This window comes from Eptatretus burgeri, chromosome 9 (assembly GCF_056783735.1).
Source record: "Eptatretus burgeri isolate ZD-2024b chromosome 9, Ebu_testis_v1, whole genome shotgun sequence".
Lineage (NCBI taxonomy): Eukaryota > Metazoa > Chordata > Myxini > Myxiniformes > Myxinidae > Eptatretus > Eptatretus burgeri.
Window position 1 is genome coordinate 74388590 of NC_140969.1, and position 19235 is coordinate 74407824.

Sequence of the window (19235 nt, forward strand, 5' to 3'; positions counted from 1 at the left end):
GTCGACGTGGTCGAAGGAGAGAGAAAGCTCATGTTGTTACACAGCCAATAGACTAGACACGAGATGTCATGACCAGTGATACCTTGCATTTTGACATGTCGATGACATGTCTATCAGTCTATGTGTCAATCCTTGCGAGTTGAATGTAGACAAAACATTGCGTTTTTTAAATTGATCGTAATTTCTATCCAATACGGGTTTTGACCACACTAAAACAGGTCTGTGGGTTTTCACAAACAACACGGGTGAAACCAATAAAATCCGGGTCATTTGCCATGTATGTAGCTACAAATCGCTGGGTACAATGCAATGCTTATAAACGTCCCGAGACGCCAACATTCGTGACTTTATTTCATTTCCGTCCATGTTGTAACCCCGAGCATCTCTTAAACCAAGTAGAATTACAATATTTAAACTACAGATTTGAACTCGGCAGCAATTCTGATGCGAGAAAAAGTGTTCATTTGTGTAATTCGGACATAGTTTGGACATTCCTACATCGCTCTCGCTTGCCAACCATTTCATTGGAGTGCTTGCTTGAGTGCTTAAGCCACTTGCCAAGCACCCTGCAGTGGATGGCGGTGCAGTTCCTGTCCCGATTGGGATGTACCGTCAGCAGTTGCAAAAGGGAGCGTGTGTTCTCGTAACGAGTTTTCACTACAGAGCGGATATAATTCAACAACAACAACAGTCCTACGTCATTCTGAGTGGATCATTGACGCTTTTTCCACTCTGCGTCATTCAGAGTGAGTGGTTCATGCTCAGTCTTCTTGAGCGAGTGGTTCGTGCTCCGTCATCATGAGCGAATGGTTTGTGCTCCGTCATCATGAGCGAGTGGTTAGTGCTCCGTCATCATGAGCGAGTAGTTTGTGCTCCGTCATCATAAGCGAATGGTTTGTGCTCCGTCATCATGAGCGAATGGTTCGTGCTCCGTCATCATGAGCGAATGGTTCGTGCTCCGTCATCATGAGCGAGTGGTTCAAGCTCCATCATTCTGAGCGAGTGGTTTGTGCTCCTTCATTCTGAACCAGTGGTTTGTGCTCCATCATGCTGAGCGAGTGGTTCGTGCTCCATCATTCTGAGCGAGTCATTTGTGCTCCTTCACTCTGAGTGAGTCATTCATGATGAGCATGATCCCAACTGCTTGAGAATTTCCAAGGTGTGGAGAGAGATGGAGTATGTCCTGAAATATTATAAAGATGTATATGAACAGAAAATGAAGTCAGCGACTCGTCTCCATTATGAATTTCTTCAAAAAAAATCCCAAGTGAATCAGCCTCCATTTCACCTTCAGAGCCTTCAACCTCAACTGGACAACCTGCCACACCTGAATAAGCCTGCCACACCTGAATAAGCCTGCCACACCTGAATAAGCCTGCCACACCTGAATAAGCCTGCCACACCTGAATAAGCCTGCCACACCTGAATAAGGCTGCCACACCTGAATAAGCCTGCTACACATGAATAAGCCTGCCACACCTGAATAAGCCTGCCACACCTGAATAAGCCTGCCACACCTGAATAAGCCTGCCACACCTGAATAAGCCTGCCACACCTGAATAAGCCTGCCACACCTGAATAAGCCTGCCACACCTGAATAAGCCTGCCACACCTGAATAAGCCTGCCTCACCTAAATAAGCCTGCCACAAGCAATATGTACTGCATCCAACCCTAATCATGACAACACTTATTAAAAAGTAATTAATTTTAATGTTTTTATTTGTTATCTGTTTGATTTACACATTGTTTACTGCTTTTTGCCTCTCCTCACTCTCCACCCCTCCTCTCTCCCCCACTTCCCGAGCTTCATCGCTCCCCCACCCTCCCCGCCTCCCATTGCTTCGTCGCAAACCCACCCCTCCTCAGTCTCCCTACCTCCTCGCTCCTGCACCCCTCTCTCTCCCCTTCTTTTTCTCCCCCCCCTTCCACTCTCGTAGTGGATGGTGGTTATGATCCGACAGACCCTCCCCTCACACTGCCTTCCCTTGATGTATCTGGATGGTGGTTATGTTCGGATGATGTTTATTTCTGGACATGTCTGGACAGGAGTTCATCTCCAGACTTGTTCGAGCAGTATTTGTCTCTGGACAGCTTGATTCCGGATGTGTCTGGGCAGTGTTTGTCTTCTGACTGTTTTCATCTCTGGACATGTCCGGGTGCTGTTTGTCTCTGGGCAGTATTTATAGTATGACTGGTAGAAAATGTATTTCAGACATTATTTTTGTTTCCATTTCACTGTCATTCTAAGCAGAATCATTTTGATGAGACAGTATGAATCATAATTAATGCTTCACCACACATCTGCCTTCCCTTTCTCTCACCTTATACTGCCTTCACATTCCCCCACCCTCCTCACTCTCCCTCCCTCCTCACTCTCCCCCCTCCCTCTCTCCCCCACTCTTCTCTCTCTCCCCCTCTCATTATTCCCATCAGCGAAGCGACGTGTGGTATTTGCTGATATATAACACAGTGAGCTGGCTGATAATGACTTTTACACAGGTCCTCCATACTAGAGCCAATGTTCTTCTCCCTGCTTTGTGTTGTGTGGAGCAGAAGAATGATGGGCAGTTCACCTTAACTCAGGTCATGGGAATGCTGCGCGGAATTGCCGTTGGTATGAAGTACCTGGCCGACATGAACTACATCCATCGTGATCTTGCCGCACGTAATGTGCTCGTCAATGGCAACCTCGTATGCAAAGTTTCTGACTTCGGCCTTTCCCGAGGCCTCGAAGATGACCCACAAGCCGTGTACACCACACATGTATGTTGCAAGCATTTTCTTAAGCATACTCATTTTCCCTTTTCTAAAGCACACTCCTTTTCCCTAACTTTTTTGTATACTCATGATTTTTGATGCTGTTTTATAGTTTGAAACCAAAAAAATTTGAGTACTCCTGGCCATGTTCACCTTCTAGGTGGTTATATATATATATATATATATATATATATATATATATATATATATATATATATATATATATATATATATATATATATATATATATATATAATTTTGTATAATCGTCTCAAGTATACCAGGACCCCGACATTTGTGGGAGATACAGTACGTTCCAGGAAAACCCCGCAAATGTTGAAACCGCGAATGTGGGGGCATTGTTTCAATGGGAAATGGGGGGATAGGTTCCGGTGATTTCCCGACCCGCAAAAAATCTGCGAAAGTCGGAGAAAATCTTATGAAAATGCTGTGGAAATAGAAGAAAATCTGCAAGTGTCGGGATAAAATCCATGAGTGTCTAGGTAAAATCAGCGAGTGTCAGGGAAGAATCTGTGAGTTTTGTCATTGTTACAGTGGAGACAAGGGGGGATAACGTTATCGGTTGGTGGCGGTTCCTGGTTCATGAAAGAGGCCGCAAATGGTGACACCAAAAAAGTCGGGGAATTGGTGCAATGGGGACAAGGAGGATAACATTATCGTTTTGCGGCAGATCCTGGATCATGAAAATGGTCGCAAATGGTGACACCAAAAAAGTCAGGGAATTGGTACAATGGGGACAAGGGGGATAATGTTATTGGTTTGTGGTGGTTCCTGGTTCAAAGGGGAAAGTTTTTTTTTTAATGTAACATCTCAGATGGTGCTGTTTGTCTCAAGATGGTGATTTACACTAAGATGCGCTGGATGTTTCCATTGTGTAATGTCCATATGTGGCAGCCTGGTAATTACTGGATACAACAATAGATGCTGTTAGTGTTTTCATTTTGTAAGTAACTCACGGGGGATGACGTCGCGGGGTGACGTGTTACACTGGTGAGACATCCTGTGAAACTATGTTTATGGCAGGAAGCTACAAAACAGTATCGTATGTTTAAAGTGCACGGTGTGATGTCCATCAAAACTATGTTTATCCTGTGAAGTTGCAATACACTACGTACAGTACTGTATGTTTAAAGTGCACATGGTAAGACGTCCCACGAAACTATGCTTATCCCGCGAAGCTACAAGTACAATGCACGTACAAGAAGCAGGTCTTGTCACAGCTCGTGGAAGATTTTGTTTTTGTGTACGTACAGTATTGTGCTGCATGTACATCCAGCTGCTTTGTGCATGGCTCGTGGAAGATGTGTTTTAGAACTGTGTTATGCTCGTGAAAAAAAAATCTCCGCAAATACACGGGGCAATTTCCCGCGAATGTAGGAGAATGTCGCAAATTATCATCCACGAATACGTGGGACCCACAAGTATTTGAACTGTGAATGTCGGGGTCTGGGTGTAATCATTTATTTACATATCAGTAATCAGCTTCTTGCCAAAATGAAAGCCTGAATGTTTATCAGGTATTTTTTTTTATCCCTTATCAAACTGGAATTGATGAAGCTTTAAAAAAATATTTACCACGAGAATTAAGATAATATTGGTCTGACTGAAAGCACACCTGTATTCTTTATCTTCTCCTTCTTTTCATGTGCAGCACATGGCTGCGGGTAGCAACATCCCGTGGGTAGCAACATTGTGGGTCTTGATAAAATTGCCAAGATTTTCATCACCTTTTTGTCATTTGAGTTCTCATCCACCACCTTTCCATCACCAACTCTATTACATACACTGTATTCGAGTTGCAATTTGTATGTCTGTTACTGTGAAGTTTAATCTCTGTGGTTTCCACTGGAGGAGGTGAATGAGGGTGTTCGTTACGAATGTGTGTCACATATGGAGAAATGAGCACCTGGTTTGGACTTGAGCTATGGATGACAAATAAGTGATTTCTTTATATGCCTTGAGGCCAAATGGTTTAGTGAGGGATAAACATGGATAAGGGTCTGGGAAATTGGAATGCCCTAGCACATTGATAATATAATCGGCATAACATTTGGTTGATAAATAATCAACTTTTGACTGAGGAAATAGAACAAGTAATCATCGGTTCAGATGATTACATCTTGTGTTGCATTCTAATATCATGTAAACAAAAATGGCGGAATTTGACCTCCACTTTTGCATGTCCTACTTATGTGCATTTCACTCTTACTCATTTTCCCATATCGCTCCCATTCTGACCTCTTCATTTACCTTTTCTCCCCTCTCCACCACACTCCAATACCTTCCATTCTCTCCTCTGTTGTCCCTCTTTTACTACCTTTCCCCAATATATTTTAACATTCAATTCGTCTCCCAGTTTCCCATTGCACAATCAAAATATAAATAAACCAATGTCACCTGCAGGGTGACCCGTATCTTGCCAAAAGGTGACCACGTGTGACTTCTTTAAGGTCACACTGAGGTGAACAGAGCTGCTATCCACCAGGAGCGACTCCTTGAGGAATATCTGCCGACGAGAGATTCCGATGAGAATCGTTCTACAGAGTAACCATGAAAAATATGCTTTTGCCTCATAACATCACCAAATGATGTCATAATGTCTCAAGCTTGACATATCTAGAAAGCACTCATTGAGGTGTTCAATTTGAGGTACTACACGATATGGTTCCTAAAACTTGAAAATTTGACCTTGGGGTCAAATATGTTTGACCTTAGGCGTTAACCATGAAGGTCAAGGCCAATCACCATCAAAAATTAATCAGCTGAGCGACAGACCATGAACTATATTTCCATGAAGTTTGAAGACGATCCGATCAAAATTACTGAAAAATAAGGGTTTCGTCGACTCCCCTGATTTGTGACAAAGTGACCTTGACCTTTGACCTTGACCTTCAAAATTTTGTGCGCTGAAAGGGACCTCTATAGGCCTCTGATATGCGAAGTTACAAAAATTTCCAATGATAACTGTGCTCTGCAGAATTTTTTATACGTGATTACAGACAAACAAACAAAATAAACCAATGTCACCGGCATGGTGACCCGTATCTTACCAAAAGGTGACCACGTGTGACTTCTTTAAGGTCACACTGAGGTGAACAGAGCTGCTATCCACCAGGAGCGACTCCTTGAGGAATATCTGCCGACGAGAGATTCCGATGAGAATCGTTCTACAAAGTAACCATGAAAAATATGCTTTTGCCTCATAACGTCACCAAATGACGTCAGATTGTCTCAAGCTTGACATATCTAGAAGGCACTCATCAAGGTGTTCAATTTGAGGTACTACACGATACGGTTCATAAAACTTGAAAATTTGACCTTGGGGTCAAATATGTTTGACCTTCGGCGCTAACCATGAAGCTCAAGGCCAATCACCACCAAAAATTAATCAGCTGAGCACCAGACCATGAACTATATTCCCATGAAGTTTGAAGACGATCCGATCAAAATTACTCAAAAAATAAGGGTTTCGTCGACTCCCCTGATTTGCGACAGTGACCTTGACCTTTGACCTTGACCTTCAAAATTTTGTGCACTGACAGGGACCTCTATAGGCCTCTGATATGCGAAGTTAAAAAAATTTCCAATGATAACTGTGCTATGCAGAATTTTTTTTAATACGTGATTACAGACAAACAAACAAACAAACAAAAAAAAAAACATACAAGCTGACGAACATATCTTGCAAAAACTTCGTTTTGGCAAGATAATAATGACTCCTTATTATACAAATTTTATTGTATTTGTTTATCTTTTTAACTTAACACGACCTTGTGTCATCATTCGCTCCCCCCCCCCCACCCCACTCCCAACATATGTGTATGTGTCAGAGACCTGCTATATCACACAACAGATGACCTGAAGCAGGAGTACGGAATGTGTTTTCAACTATATCCCAAAACTAAATGATGTGATGTTCAACATTGCACACAGACGTTCTTGACACTCAAAATGCCATTATGTGTATGCAATCATGATGGATATATAATAAATATATCTATATAGGCATCTACATACATTCAGTACAAAGAGTGGCCCGCAAAAGTACCCGTCCCCCCCAATCACCCCTACCAAAGATTTCACATTTTGATGCCATCTGAGTTTATTTCATGATTCTTTCAAATGAAACTTAATATATAGAGTTTTCACAAACTACTCCAAAGTGATAAAGCGAGGAAATGCAGTTAAAATGTGAATAATTTAGATTAACAGAGAAAATCTGATTATTCTCAGTTGCATAAATATTCAAACCCTTTGCCTAATTAACCCAAAATCACTTCAGGAGCAAATTATTTATCTGAAAGGCAACAAAATAAATGCAATAGGTTTCACCTGTATGAAATCAGTGGTTTAACTAAAAAATGAATATGCTCCACCAATATTCTATGGAGTTTTAAGGTGCATCTCACTTGGTCAACCAACAAGGCAAACATGAAGATCAAGGAGCTTTCCAAAGAAGTCAAACATAAATTGGTGGAGAACACCAATCAGGAGAGGGTTATGAAAAGATTTCAGTCACTCATTATCCCTTTGAGATGGTGACATCCATAATTAAGAAGTGGAAGACATATCATACTACCCAGACTCGACCCAGATCAGGTCCTCCATCCAAACTCAGCAGCTGGGCAAGCAGGAAACTGGTTTGGGATGTCACTGCAAATCCAACAATGACTGAAATATCTGCAAGGCTCTATGTCGGAGATGGGAGTCAGTGTTCATCAATAAACAATATCACGTTCCCTTCACAAAGCTGGCCTGTATGGACAGGTGTCAAGAAAAAGCCATTACTGAAAAAGACACATGGAGTTTACAATATGAGGAGCATGTCACAAATTAGCTCAAATGGAGTTTGCAGAAAAAACCATCTCAATGTTACTGCAGGCACATGGAGAAAAGTTTTGTGGTCAGACAAGACAAAAATTGAACTTTTTGGTCTAAAGTCAAAGCATTACGTCTGGTGCAAACCTAACACTGCACATTACCCAGTCAACACCATGCCTACTGTCAAGCATGGTGGTGGCAGGATCATGTTATGGGGCTGCTTTTCATCAGCAGGGACTGGCAAGCTTGTAAGGGTAGAAGGGACAATGGACGGTGCAAAATACAGGAGAATCCTTGATGAAAACCTGCTTGAGTCAGTCAGGAATCTGAAGCTGTGTAGAGGATTCACATTTAAGCAGGACAATGATCGGAAACACAAAGCTAAAGCCACACTGGAGTGGCTGAATAAGAAGAAAATAAATGTTTTTGAGTGGCCCAGTCAAAGTCCCGACTTGAACCCAAATGAAAATTTATGGCGAGAGTTGAAAATTGCAGCCCATAGACGATCCCCATCAAACTTGACAGAATGAGAGCAATTTTCACCAAAGAATGGGCAAAGATTTCACCATCTCACTGTGCAAAGTTGGTGGAGACCGACCCAAAAAGACTCATAGCAGTCATTGCTGTAAAAGGTGATTCCACCAAGTACTTACATCAGGGGCTGAATACTTTTACAACCAGTGAATTTTGATTTGTACATGACTTTTTTTCATGTATTTCTGACATGTAACCTCCTTCAACTATAACTGTTTAGTTTGATCTCTTCAGTTATGAAAAAAAAAAGTTCATTTGCAAAATTAATTCTGCATAATCGTAATTCATTTAAATATGGCATTATTGGAATGGGGAGAATACTCTTGCAGGCCACTGTTTATACAGTATATATATATATATATATATATATATATATATATATATATATATATATATATATATATATATATATATATATATATATATATATATATATATATATATATATATATCTATCATTGTATAAATTTGGACGGTTGGAATTATACATTTTAAAGGTAGAAGAAGGCGCTTCCAATCAAAAGTAAAAACGAGATCGACTCCGCTAATTTGAGCAAAAAAGCGAGAGCAGACCCAGTCTCAGGGCAACATTTCGGTGGCTTCGCAGCCGGCTTCATCAGGTACAATCGACACACAATTCATCATTATGTATAAATATATATATATATATATATATATTTATACACACACAGTAAGCTCCACAACAACGTCATTAATGTGTCCCGAAAAAGTGACATTGTTGAAAACAAATTTTCGCATTGAAATTAATGTAAATTATTCTGTCCCAAGTCAAAAGTCTTATGCACTAAATATGCCTTTCACAAGTCTAAAAAAACATATTTTATACATTTACATTCAATAACATCCCAATCGTAAAATATAATACTGAACAAACAAAATAAAGTTAAAAGCTTAATATAAGCAAGAAGAAGAGCAATCAGAGATTGCAGACCCTCACCAGGACTTATTTTTTGTGGTGTATTTTGCATGGTGTTTATGTACTGGTGTGTTTCGTAATTAATGAGAGACATAATTAGAACTGCCACTTTATAGCTGCTGGCAGTGATGACCAGGTACCAAGACGTCCCACTTTGATGCAACCCCGCTTTGATCGGACACCTGACCCTGCCGTTTGTTATTATTGAATTGAATTCAGAATGGGATTAAAATAAATTCAATTTAAATCAAATGGAAGACAAAATAGGTACAGTCCTGCATTGGATTTATCAGAAGGCACCCAAACAAGCAAAAAGCAAAGATGAAGTCATCAGGAGGAACCTAGATAGGATTCACATTTCAGCTGCCTCAAGCACATACTCTTCTACCCTCAAGCCCATCCAGGCATAGCCAAGTGAGCCGTATTCAAAAAATAAAAATAAAAAACCCATATCAAAAATTTAAATCATTCTGACTGTCAGACCATGCATCCGATCAAGTTAAAATTTGAAACATGTATTTCCCATCACTACGACATCATAAATATGTAGTTTCATTTCGATTGATTCAGCAGTTCCAGAGAAAACATGATTTAGGATTTTTCTTCAATCCAATATATCAGCCAAACCATTTGTCATGTCAATTATTCCGTAACAAACTTGGACACACGGTTTGGGAAACATCTGTGAGAAGTATCCCCTCGATCTGTCCAGCCATCCGGAGAAGAAGATTTTTGTTGGTTTCGGGTAAATCTAATATGGCTACCAAACCATGTGACCTCTGACATCATATGTGTGAACATTTTGTTCCTCATGGATAGGCGGTCATATGTGTAAAGTTTTGCCGCGATCTGTTCGGCCACTTCAGAGATTTTTGAAGGTTAAAAATAAAAGATTGCTGAATCACGTGACCAAAGATATCAAAAAAAATTGTGGACCATTTTATCCCTCGATGACCCTCAACATTTTTCATACTGATCTGATGTAGCATTATAATCATGCAATTATGACGTCATAACGAAGGCACCGAAGACGTCAACAAAAAATCACACTTATTCCACATGAGGAGTACTTGCCGTGTGCTGAGTGTCAATTTCTGCCTTGGTGCGGTTTCAGAGATACAGAGGTCGAAAGTTTTTCCATTTTCCCAACATGGCTGTCACGCCACGTGACCTATGACATCGTAATTACGATTAAAACATTCTTTTTTTTTTGTATACATTGTCGAGGCTCGTATGAGAGCTAACACACAACTCACAGCAAGGGGGCATGAGACAAGAGGGGCGGGAGTGGAAGGGACAAAACAGTGGGGAACAGACACATTAGGTGAACTGTGGAAGGGAGAGGGATGGGGATGGGACGGGGAACATGGCGAAGAGAAGATGGACATTACAGGGACTTTCAGGAAGGAAAGCAGGGGAATTGAAGGAAGTGGGCTTGGGTGGATTATCGGGGGTAGAAAAGATCGAGGATTTGGATGGGGGATGATAAGAGGTGGTGGTGAACAGCTGTTTTGAAAGCCTGGAGGGAAGAATGGGAAAGAATAGAGTGAGGAAGTTTATTCCAAAGGCGGGGAAAAAAGAGGAATGAAAGAGTGAAGATGAACAGTGATTCGTGATTTTGGTAGTTTTACCAGAAGGGGGTTGTTGGCGAACCTTGAGCGCCCTGTGGAAATGTGGTGGGGACAAATCGCAGAGAGAGCAAAGGGGGGGGGGGCAAGGCTGGAGAGGAGTCGGTAGAAGACAGAAAGACCACCGACCAACCTGCGGTCATTGAGTGAGAGGCCCAAAGACTCAGCTTCATTGCGGGAGATGCCGATGATCCTAAATGCCCTGGTTTCGACAGCGTGAAGCTGAGAAAGGTGGGAGGCAGGAGCACCAGCCCAGAGGGGAGAGCAATACTCCATCAGGCTATGGACAAAAGCTTTGTAAGTGGTCAGGAGCTCAAGAGGGCTGAGGAAGGACTTTGTACGACGGAGAATTCCCAGTCGGCGACTGGCTTTTGAGGCGAGGTGAGAAATGTGACTTTCCCAGGAAAGGTCATGGCAGATAGTGAGACCCAGAAGCTTGAAAGAAAAGACTTCTTCCAGAGGATTGTTGAGAAAGTGGATGGGGGGGGGTTCTAAACATTTCAAGTGTTTCAAGTGTTTTCTAAACAAACATTCTACATGAGTAGTCGCACCGATGGTGAAAATTTCGTTTCTATCCGATAAGCGGTTGCGAAGAAAAACATGAATGTTCTGTGAGGACAAACAAATAGACAGACAAACAAACCTAAACACAATACCCTCTCCTTCGGCAAGGGGAGTAACAAATAAAGTTATGTACTATACTGCACTATATTATATACATATTGTTGCGAATTCGCGCCCGCCGGCGTGCGGACGGCCACGTCACTCGAATCGCGACCGCGTCGCCCACCGGACGGACAATTCAGTCGTGACCCTCCGGGAACTATCACCCGGAGCCAGTCATGGGTGGGCCTTTCGACCTCACCACAATCGTGCCAATCGGCCACCCGCGTTGGTTAGGGTTGTTCGCCAAACTCGACCTACCTAAGTACCCACGCGGATGGTAAACCGGGCGATCGTACCTCGCCGCAGGTCGACTCCGGACACGAGCCGCTTGGGTGGCCCGTTCCGTACTATCGGGATAACCGAGCGGTGTTATCGTTGACCTCGACGGTTCAGATTATTTACCGGGCGTTTTGCACCCACTACAAACCCTTTACGTGAAGCAGGATGGAGGGTCAATAAAGAAAAGACGAAGCAAAACGGGAAAACAGTTCACACAAAGCACATTTATTTCCCGGCACACGGAAAGCACATATATACAGTCAAACAGTCAAAATGCACATATAGCAACCAAAACAAAAGCAAAAACGATGCAGATTTACTACCGACTACGCGCACACACGGCAACACTTATACAGTTCTACTTTACAGACGGCGCCAACACACATTTACACAAAAGCAAAGGAAAGAAGCCACCCTCATAGACAAGGGGGCAGACAGGCCTATAGGCCAATTGTGCGCGTGATCTGGAGGAGTGGCCAGGTCCGCGAGACCGGGAGGGTCCTACCCGTGTCCTCGTGACGCGTTGGCGGGCGAGCCGCAGATGTGGCCGCGTGGCTGTGCCCCGACTTCGTGCTCCTTGGCGGGTTTCATTGACACGACGTTTGGAGTGGGGTGGGAACGGGGCCCCCTTTTGCACTATCTCAGCGCGGGGGAAAGGGGAATTGTTGATGCCCTGGGGGAGGGATATGGCTGGCTGGCTTGGGTCCCGCGACGAGCGATCCCACACCGCGACCTCGTCGCCGACCGCCGTCCTTCTCGCCTTGGACCCGAGCTCCTTTGCCTCTTCCCACAACTCTTCTCAGCCGACTCCAGAAGCCAACTCGATGACACACCGATGACTTCGCCGCCCGACTCGACTGACTTCATTCGCCTTGCGCTCGCCTTCTTATAGGCCGGCAGGAGCACCTAATATGCAAATATACGGATCAGGATGACCTCGGGGGCGGAGCCACGCTCGCCCATTGGTCGGAGGAAAGGGGTCGTGAATCTCCCCTGATCCTAGAATTTGCATATATCGATTTCACACATACGCGCCTGGAGGCGGGGCCAAGCCGCCCCGCGCTTGCTAATTGGATGGAGGAAAAGTGGGCGTGTAGCGTTCTTGATCCGGATTCTCCCTCGGAAAGGCCGCTATTTGCGCTCGCGGCTCGGTGCGTTCAGCACCAATCGCCGAACGGGCCCGAGACAGCCCGACGCTCAGTGTTCACAGGTGGTGCGGGAATGGCCGTAGAAGGAGAGAGGTGAAGGTGGTGGAGGGTTTTCGGTGGTGGTTTGATAGTTATGGTGTCGTTTGGGAATGGCGGTGATACGATGTTTGCGGGATCGATTTGTGAAGGTAAAGGTCGTGGCTGTTGGCGTTGTTGTTGTTGTTGTCTGAGGGTTGAAGCGTGGTTGTAGTTGGTGACGATGGCTGGCATGGTGGTTAAGGTGGTTGTTGTGTGATGGCGGTTGAGACGTGATTGGTTCAAAATAACGATAGAACAGAAAATCGCCGAACTCAAAGGATCGCAGCCCGGATGAATCACATAAATTCCCTCTATACAACGGGTTTGGGGCTAACTACACATGTACTTAGAGATATCTCACCTACGGGCCCTGAATGGTGGTTTGCGAATTTCCACAGCCGTAACAATATAAATATAAAGTATATATATATATATATATATATATATATATATATATGTATATATATATATATATATATATGTATATATATCTTCTTCTTCTTCTTTCGGCTGCTCCCGTTAGGGGTCGCCACAGCGGATCATCCGTATGATCCGCATAGTGATTTGGCACATGTTTTACGCCGGATGCCCTTCCTGACGCAACCCTGGTCACCTCTTACGACACAGGGATAAGGTACACCTATTTTAACCCGGGTATACACCGGCCCAGTATACTGGTACTCATTTCGCCGACCTCGGAAAGATGACGGGCTGAGTCAACCCCCTGGTGTATTAATTCAGTGGTCGAACGGGGCTTGAACTCAGGACCTTTTGGATACCAAGCCACTGCCCTAACCACTGCGCCAACACCAGGCATATATATATATATATATATATATATATATATATATATATATATATATATATATATATATATATATATATATATATATATATATATATATATATATATATATATATATATATATATATATATATATATATATATATATATATATATATATATATATATGTATATATATATATATATATATGTATATATGTATATATATATATATATATATATATATATATATGTATATATATATATATATATATATATATATATATATATATATATATATATATATATATATATATATATATATATATATATATATATATATATATATATATATATATATATATATATATATATATATATATATATATATATATATATATATATATATATATATATATATATATATATATATATATATATATATATATATATATATATACTGATAATACTGAAGGACCAATTTTGTGCTCCTCTTAGCGGTCGCATCACGTTTTTCTCGGTACTGTGACCTGGACTGAAAGAAACTTCGTACCTGTAAGAGTGCATCGCACATCGTGGCAATAGTCAACTTTCAACTCTGAAGCAGAATAAACACTTTTCGTTTTACATTCGTTTACACGGCGATGTGTGATGTCACCGCTGAGAGGCGTCAGGACGTCATGACATCATCGGTCATTCGCTGACGTCTTTACGTCTGTCGTCGACAGACCGTTACTACTGAGAAGTGTAATTCCACTCCTCGAAAATAGCGTCTGCAATGTAAAACCCTCTTCTGCACTTGCTGACTACCTTAGAATGTGAATTTGACACAAAAAATGTAACAAGAAACATTGTATCGATATATTAATACTGAAGGACCAATTTTGTGCTCCTCCAAGCGGTCGCATCACGTTTTTCTCGGTACTGTGACCTGAGAAGTTTTGACATTATATTTGTACGTCAAAGTAGACACGTGCACAAATCAGGGGACTTCTTTACAAGGAGTAGTGTACACCAAAAATGTCGTGTTCAAGGACGTTTTGTCGGCCTCATTAGGTAAGGCCATGGAGTACATCGACTGGGATCCAGCTCTTACAAGAGCCGCCACTGGTTGTCATATTGGGCTCATGGAACGGAATCCGTCTGTGACGGGTTTTCGGCTAGTATATATTATTTCTGTTAACGTCTGCGCGTAATTTGACGTATCTCCTCCAAAACTGCAGGACGGATTGTCACATTTTCAGCATGCGGGTGCTCTGTGGTCTAATGAACAGCATGGGCTATGTGGGATCGCGCCAGACGGACAGGTTTGGGATTTTTGGGCGATTTTCTAATTTTTACATTCGTTTGCATGGCGACGTGTGACGTCACCGCTGAGAGGAGTAATTCCGTCATGACATCATCGGTCATTCGCTGACGTCATTACATCTGTCGTCGACAGACCTGAGGGGTGTAGTGCCACTTCTCGAAAACAGCGTCTGCAATGTAAAACCCTCTTCTGCACATGCTGACTTCCTGAGAAGGTGAATTTGACACAAAAAATGTAACAAGAAAATGTAACAAGAAAATAACTGCCATCTATCCAAAAAATATGAACTCGAGTAAGGGAGTACTCATTCCATCAAACACTGAACATAAACACAACTGATAATAAAATAATAGTAACGCTCAGAATATCAGCAATGGTTGTCATGTTTTAAAAATCAGATTGGAAGGATGGGAACGATGAGCACCAGAGCTCTGCCAACATGATGTACCCCGATTGGCTCTTTCGCAGACTGAACATGCCCTCTTAGACTGTCAATTTGTGTCTGAAATCCAACGTACTTCCCGTACTGAACACGACCTCTTAGACTGTCAAATTGTGTCTGAAATCCAACGTACATATTAAAAACACCTGAAAATAAGTTGCAATAGGCCTACGTCCAGATAACATCAAAGGCTATAATCTGAAGGTAGGGGGAACCAGGGAACGGGTATGAGGTCATCCCTTCATTGCCTGGATTCTCTTCTTTTATTTGTTCTTCAAAAGCGCGGTGTCCGACAATAGATTCTGTACCTTGAATGCGTGCATGTTAACTGTTTAAATTAAAGAGGTGTTCGATTGTCGGATGCACCAAAACAACTGCCGTTCATTGCATTAATTGTCAATATCAACCGCATCATTACCTGTGTTGTGTCTTGCATGTGTGGTCTTCAAATTAAAGCGTCCTAGCGGTGTTCGATCGTCCAATGTGCGCCAAAAAGTGCCGTTCATTGAAATTTGCATTCTGATTCTCGGTCACCCTCCACTGCTCCTGTTCAGTATCGGGCTAGGCCTATATCATGTTAAATTTGCCCCATCAGATGCCAACCATTCAGTCACACTGCAGAGGATGCAATTTCCAGTCAGACTCGTATACTCGATGACCATAAACAAATCCCAGGGCCAAACATGTGACAAACTCGGAATATACCTCCCAGCCCCCGTGTTCTCCCATGGCCAACAATATGTTGCATTTTCACGTGCAAGAGGTTACTCCTATATATCTATCAAAGTGGACAATAATTCCTCACAAGGACTATTCAGCAACAAGACACTCACACAAAATGTCATCTACAGGGAGGTCCTTCAGAAAAGTAAGGACAGGTAACCATAGTGCATCACATCCCTCATGACACCCTCCCCAGCTTCCCATAACATCAACTATTATGCCTCATGCACCTTTTGCCACCCATTCAACTCCGTGCGGAGCATGGGTATATGGTAGTACAGCTATAAATATATATATATACTATATATATATATATATATATATATATATATATATATATATATATATATATATATGTATATATATATATGTATATATATATATATCAACAAAAAAATCTAAAAAAATCTTTAAAAAGCATAGATGTTATACTGCATATATATATATATATATATATATATATATATATATATATATATATATATATATATATATATATGTATATATATATGTGTGTGTGTATATATATGTATATATATATATATATATATATATATATATATATATATATATATATATATATATATATATATATATATATATATATATATATATATATATAAATATATAAGCATGCATGCAATAATTGTAGGGAGTAAAGCGACTTATGACACACCCTGTATATAGCAATTTTTTATTACTTTTTTGATGTATTTTGCCAATTCATGTTATTTTTTTACTGATTTGCTCTATCTGTCTTATTTACTACCCATGTTTCATTACCGATGTTACTCAATATAATGATTATCTAATTTAGTGTGCACATACCTTTCAGTGTGAGGATGATCTTAAGTCATAATGTTGGCCTTTCCCATCCCCCTTACATATGTTCACCTGAAGAAGTCAAGAATGGTGTTGTAGAGTAAGAAACGATGAATTTGCATACACTGGCAAATGCCACTAACCTACAGGGCAGCAAGATTCCCATCCGTTGGACGGCACCCGAGGCAATCGCTTTCCACAAGTTCACGTCGGCGAGTGACGTGTGGAGCTTTGGCATTGTCATGTGGGAGATGATGTCATATGGGGAGCGGCCATACTGGAACATGACAAACCAGGATGTGAGTTTGTTTTGTCTCCTTTACTCGCGAAAAAAAAGAACACTGCCTGTCTTTTTCTTCCCCAATCCCTAATGCTCTCTGATCCCCACCTCAATTCTTTTTTTTCCTTTCTTGCATTTTTCCTTTTTATAATCCCTTTATGGCTTGCTTGAGGCCTGGAAGATGTCTCTCCAAAACCAACTGATCATTTACTGCATATTGGCTGGATTATTAGCTCCGTTGGTCTTCATCCGAAACTGGGGCTTATGGATGGGGTCTCGTGCGTCTGTCCGTCCATGCGTGCGTCCATCCATAGCCATATCTCGGACATGTATGGACCGATTTTGTTCAAACTTGGCACAAAGACAACATATGATGGTATACATAGGCACATAATTTTGTTTTGTGATTCGATCAGATAGCTGACTGCAGCCATTTTAGTTGTAAAAATCTGATGATGACCACTTCCTCAAACATTTCTCGGAGATGCATTTACCGATCTTGTTCAATCTTGGCACACTGATAGCAAATGATGGCTTACATATGCTTGTCATTTTATTTCGAGATCAGATCCATGATGGCCGACTTGCAGTCACTTTGTAACTTAAAGGTGTCCCCAACCATTTCTCAGACATGCATGGTCTGATTTTGTTCAAACTTGGCACAAGCGCAGTACATGATGGCATGCATGTGCACCTCACTTTATTTTGCGATCTGATCAAAGATGGCCGACTGGTAGACTGGTGGCCATTTTAGTTATAAAAAATACCCAGTATTGAACACGTCCTCGATCATTTCTCGAACACACATTTTCCAATCGTGTTATTTTGTTTTTTTCAATCATATACCATGAAGAATCTTTCATGAAAAAAAAATTCAAATTTTGATTCAGCTACTCTTTTCAGTTTCACCCCAGTGAATTTCAATTTCACAATTTCAAAATCGGTGAAACCTGCAAGTACAGTTTACAAAAACGGAATAGACAGTATTTTCATTTGATGATAATTTTCTCTTTAGAGTTATAGAATTTTTTAATACATCAATAAATATTATTAAATGTTATACTGTTTGTGTAATTCAGTATGTCTCCACCAAAATATATGAACATTGAATCCATGCCTGTAGTTGGCTTAATGGTTAGGGTGGTGGGCTTGGGATCCAAGGATCCTGAGTTCAAATACCACTCAGCTGTTGAATTAATACCAGGTGGGATTGACTCTGCCTGTCATCCTTCTGAGGTCGACAAAATGAGTGCCAGCTTGCTGGTATCCTGTGTGAGAGTGGCAACCTGTCCAGGATTGTACCCAATAGCCAAGGAGACTGCTTAGGCAGCACCAACGCTCTGCACAGAGTATGGTACCAATGAATGGATGGATAGTTTGAATCCTTTCTGTGCAAAATTTGCATTCCCAATCAAAAACATCGTACATGTCACGTGACCAACTATCTTACACAATATAACTATGTGACCCACATCATTAATATTCATGATCGAATAACCCAATTGGACGCAATCTTCCATGTCACATGATCACTCCAGTCAGTCACACATATCCACAAATCTTGAAATATGGACAACACTTTAACTCCATACAGCAAAATTACTAAAACCAGAGGGGCAATGCCATTTTATTTCTTTTGAACCCCCGTTGGACTTAGGCCAAAATTGGGACTTATGCATTGGGTCTCGTCCATCCGTTTGTCTGTCCTTCCGCAGACATATCTCGGACATGTATGGATCGATCGATTTTGATCAAACTTGGCAAAAAGACAACATGTGATGGTATACATATACACGTCATTTTGTTTCGTGATTCGATCAAATATGGCCGACTGGCAGCCATTTTAGTTGAAGAACCCAATGTTGAACATGTCCTCAACCATTTCCTAGACTTGCATTTACCGATCTTGTTCAAACTTGGCACACTTGGCTTACATATGCACGTCATTGTCTTTCGAGATCAGATCCAAGATGGCTGACTGGTGGCCATTTTGTTACTTAAACGT

General features: G+C 41.4%; 1 protein-coding gene across 5 annotated transcripts in view; it reads left to right on the forward strand.

Moving 5' to 3' along the window:
- Window positions 1-19235, forward strand: part of LOC147020366 (ephrin type-A receptor 5-like) — a 285255-nt gene that overhangs the window by 223076 nt on the left and 42944 nt on the right. For all 5 annotated transcript variants that reach the window (XM_085895675.1, XM_085895672.1, XM_085895673.1 and 2 more), the window contains 2 exons: window positions 2555-2764; window positions 17100-17249. In XM_085895675.1, the coding sequence (XP_085751801.1) occupies window positions 2555-2764; window positions 17100-17249 (360 nt within the window). The remainder of the gene's footprint in view (window positions 1-2554; window positions 2765-17099; window positions 17250-19235) is intronic.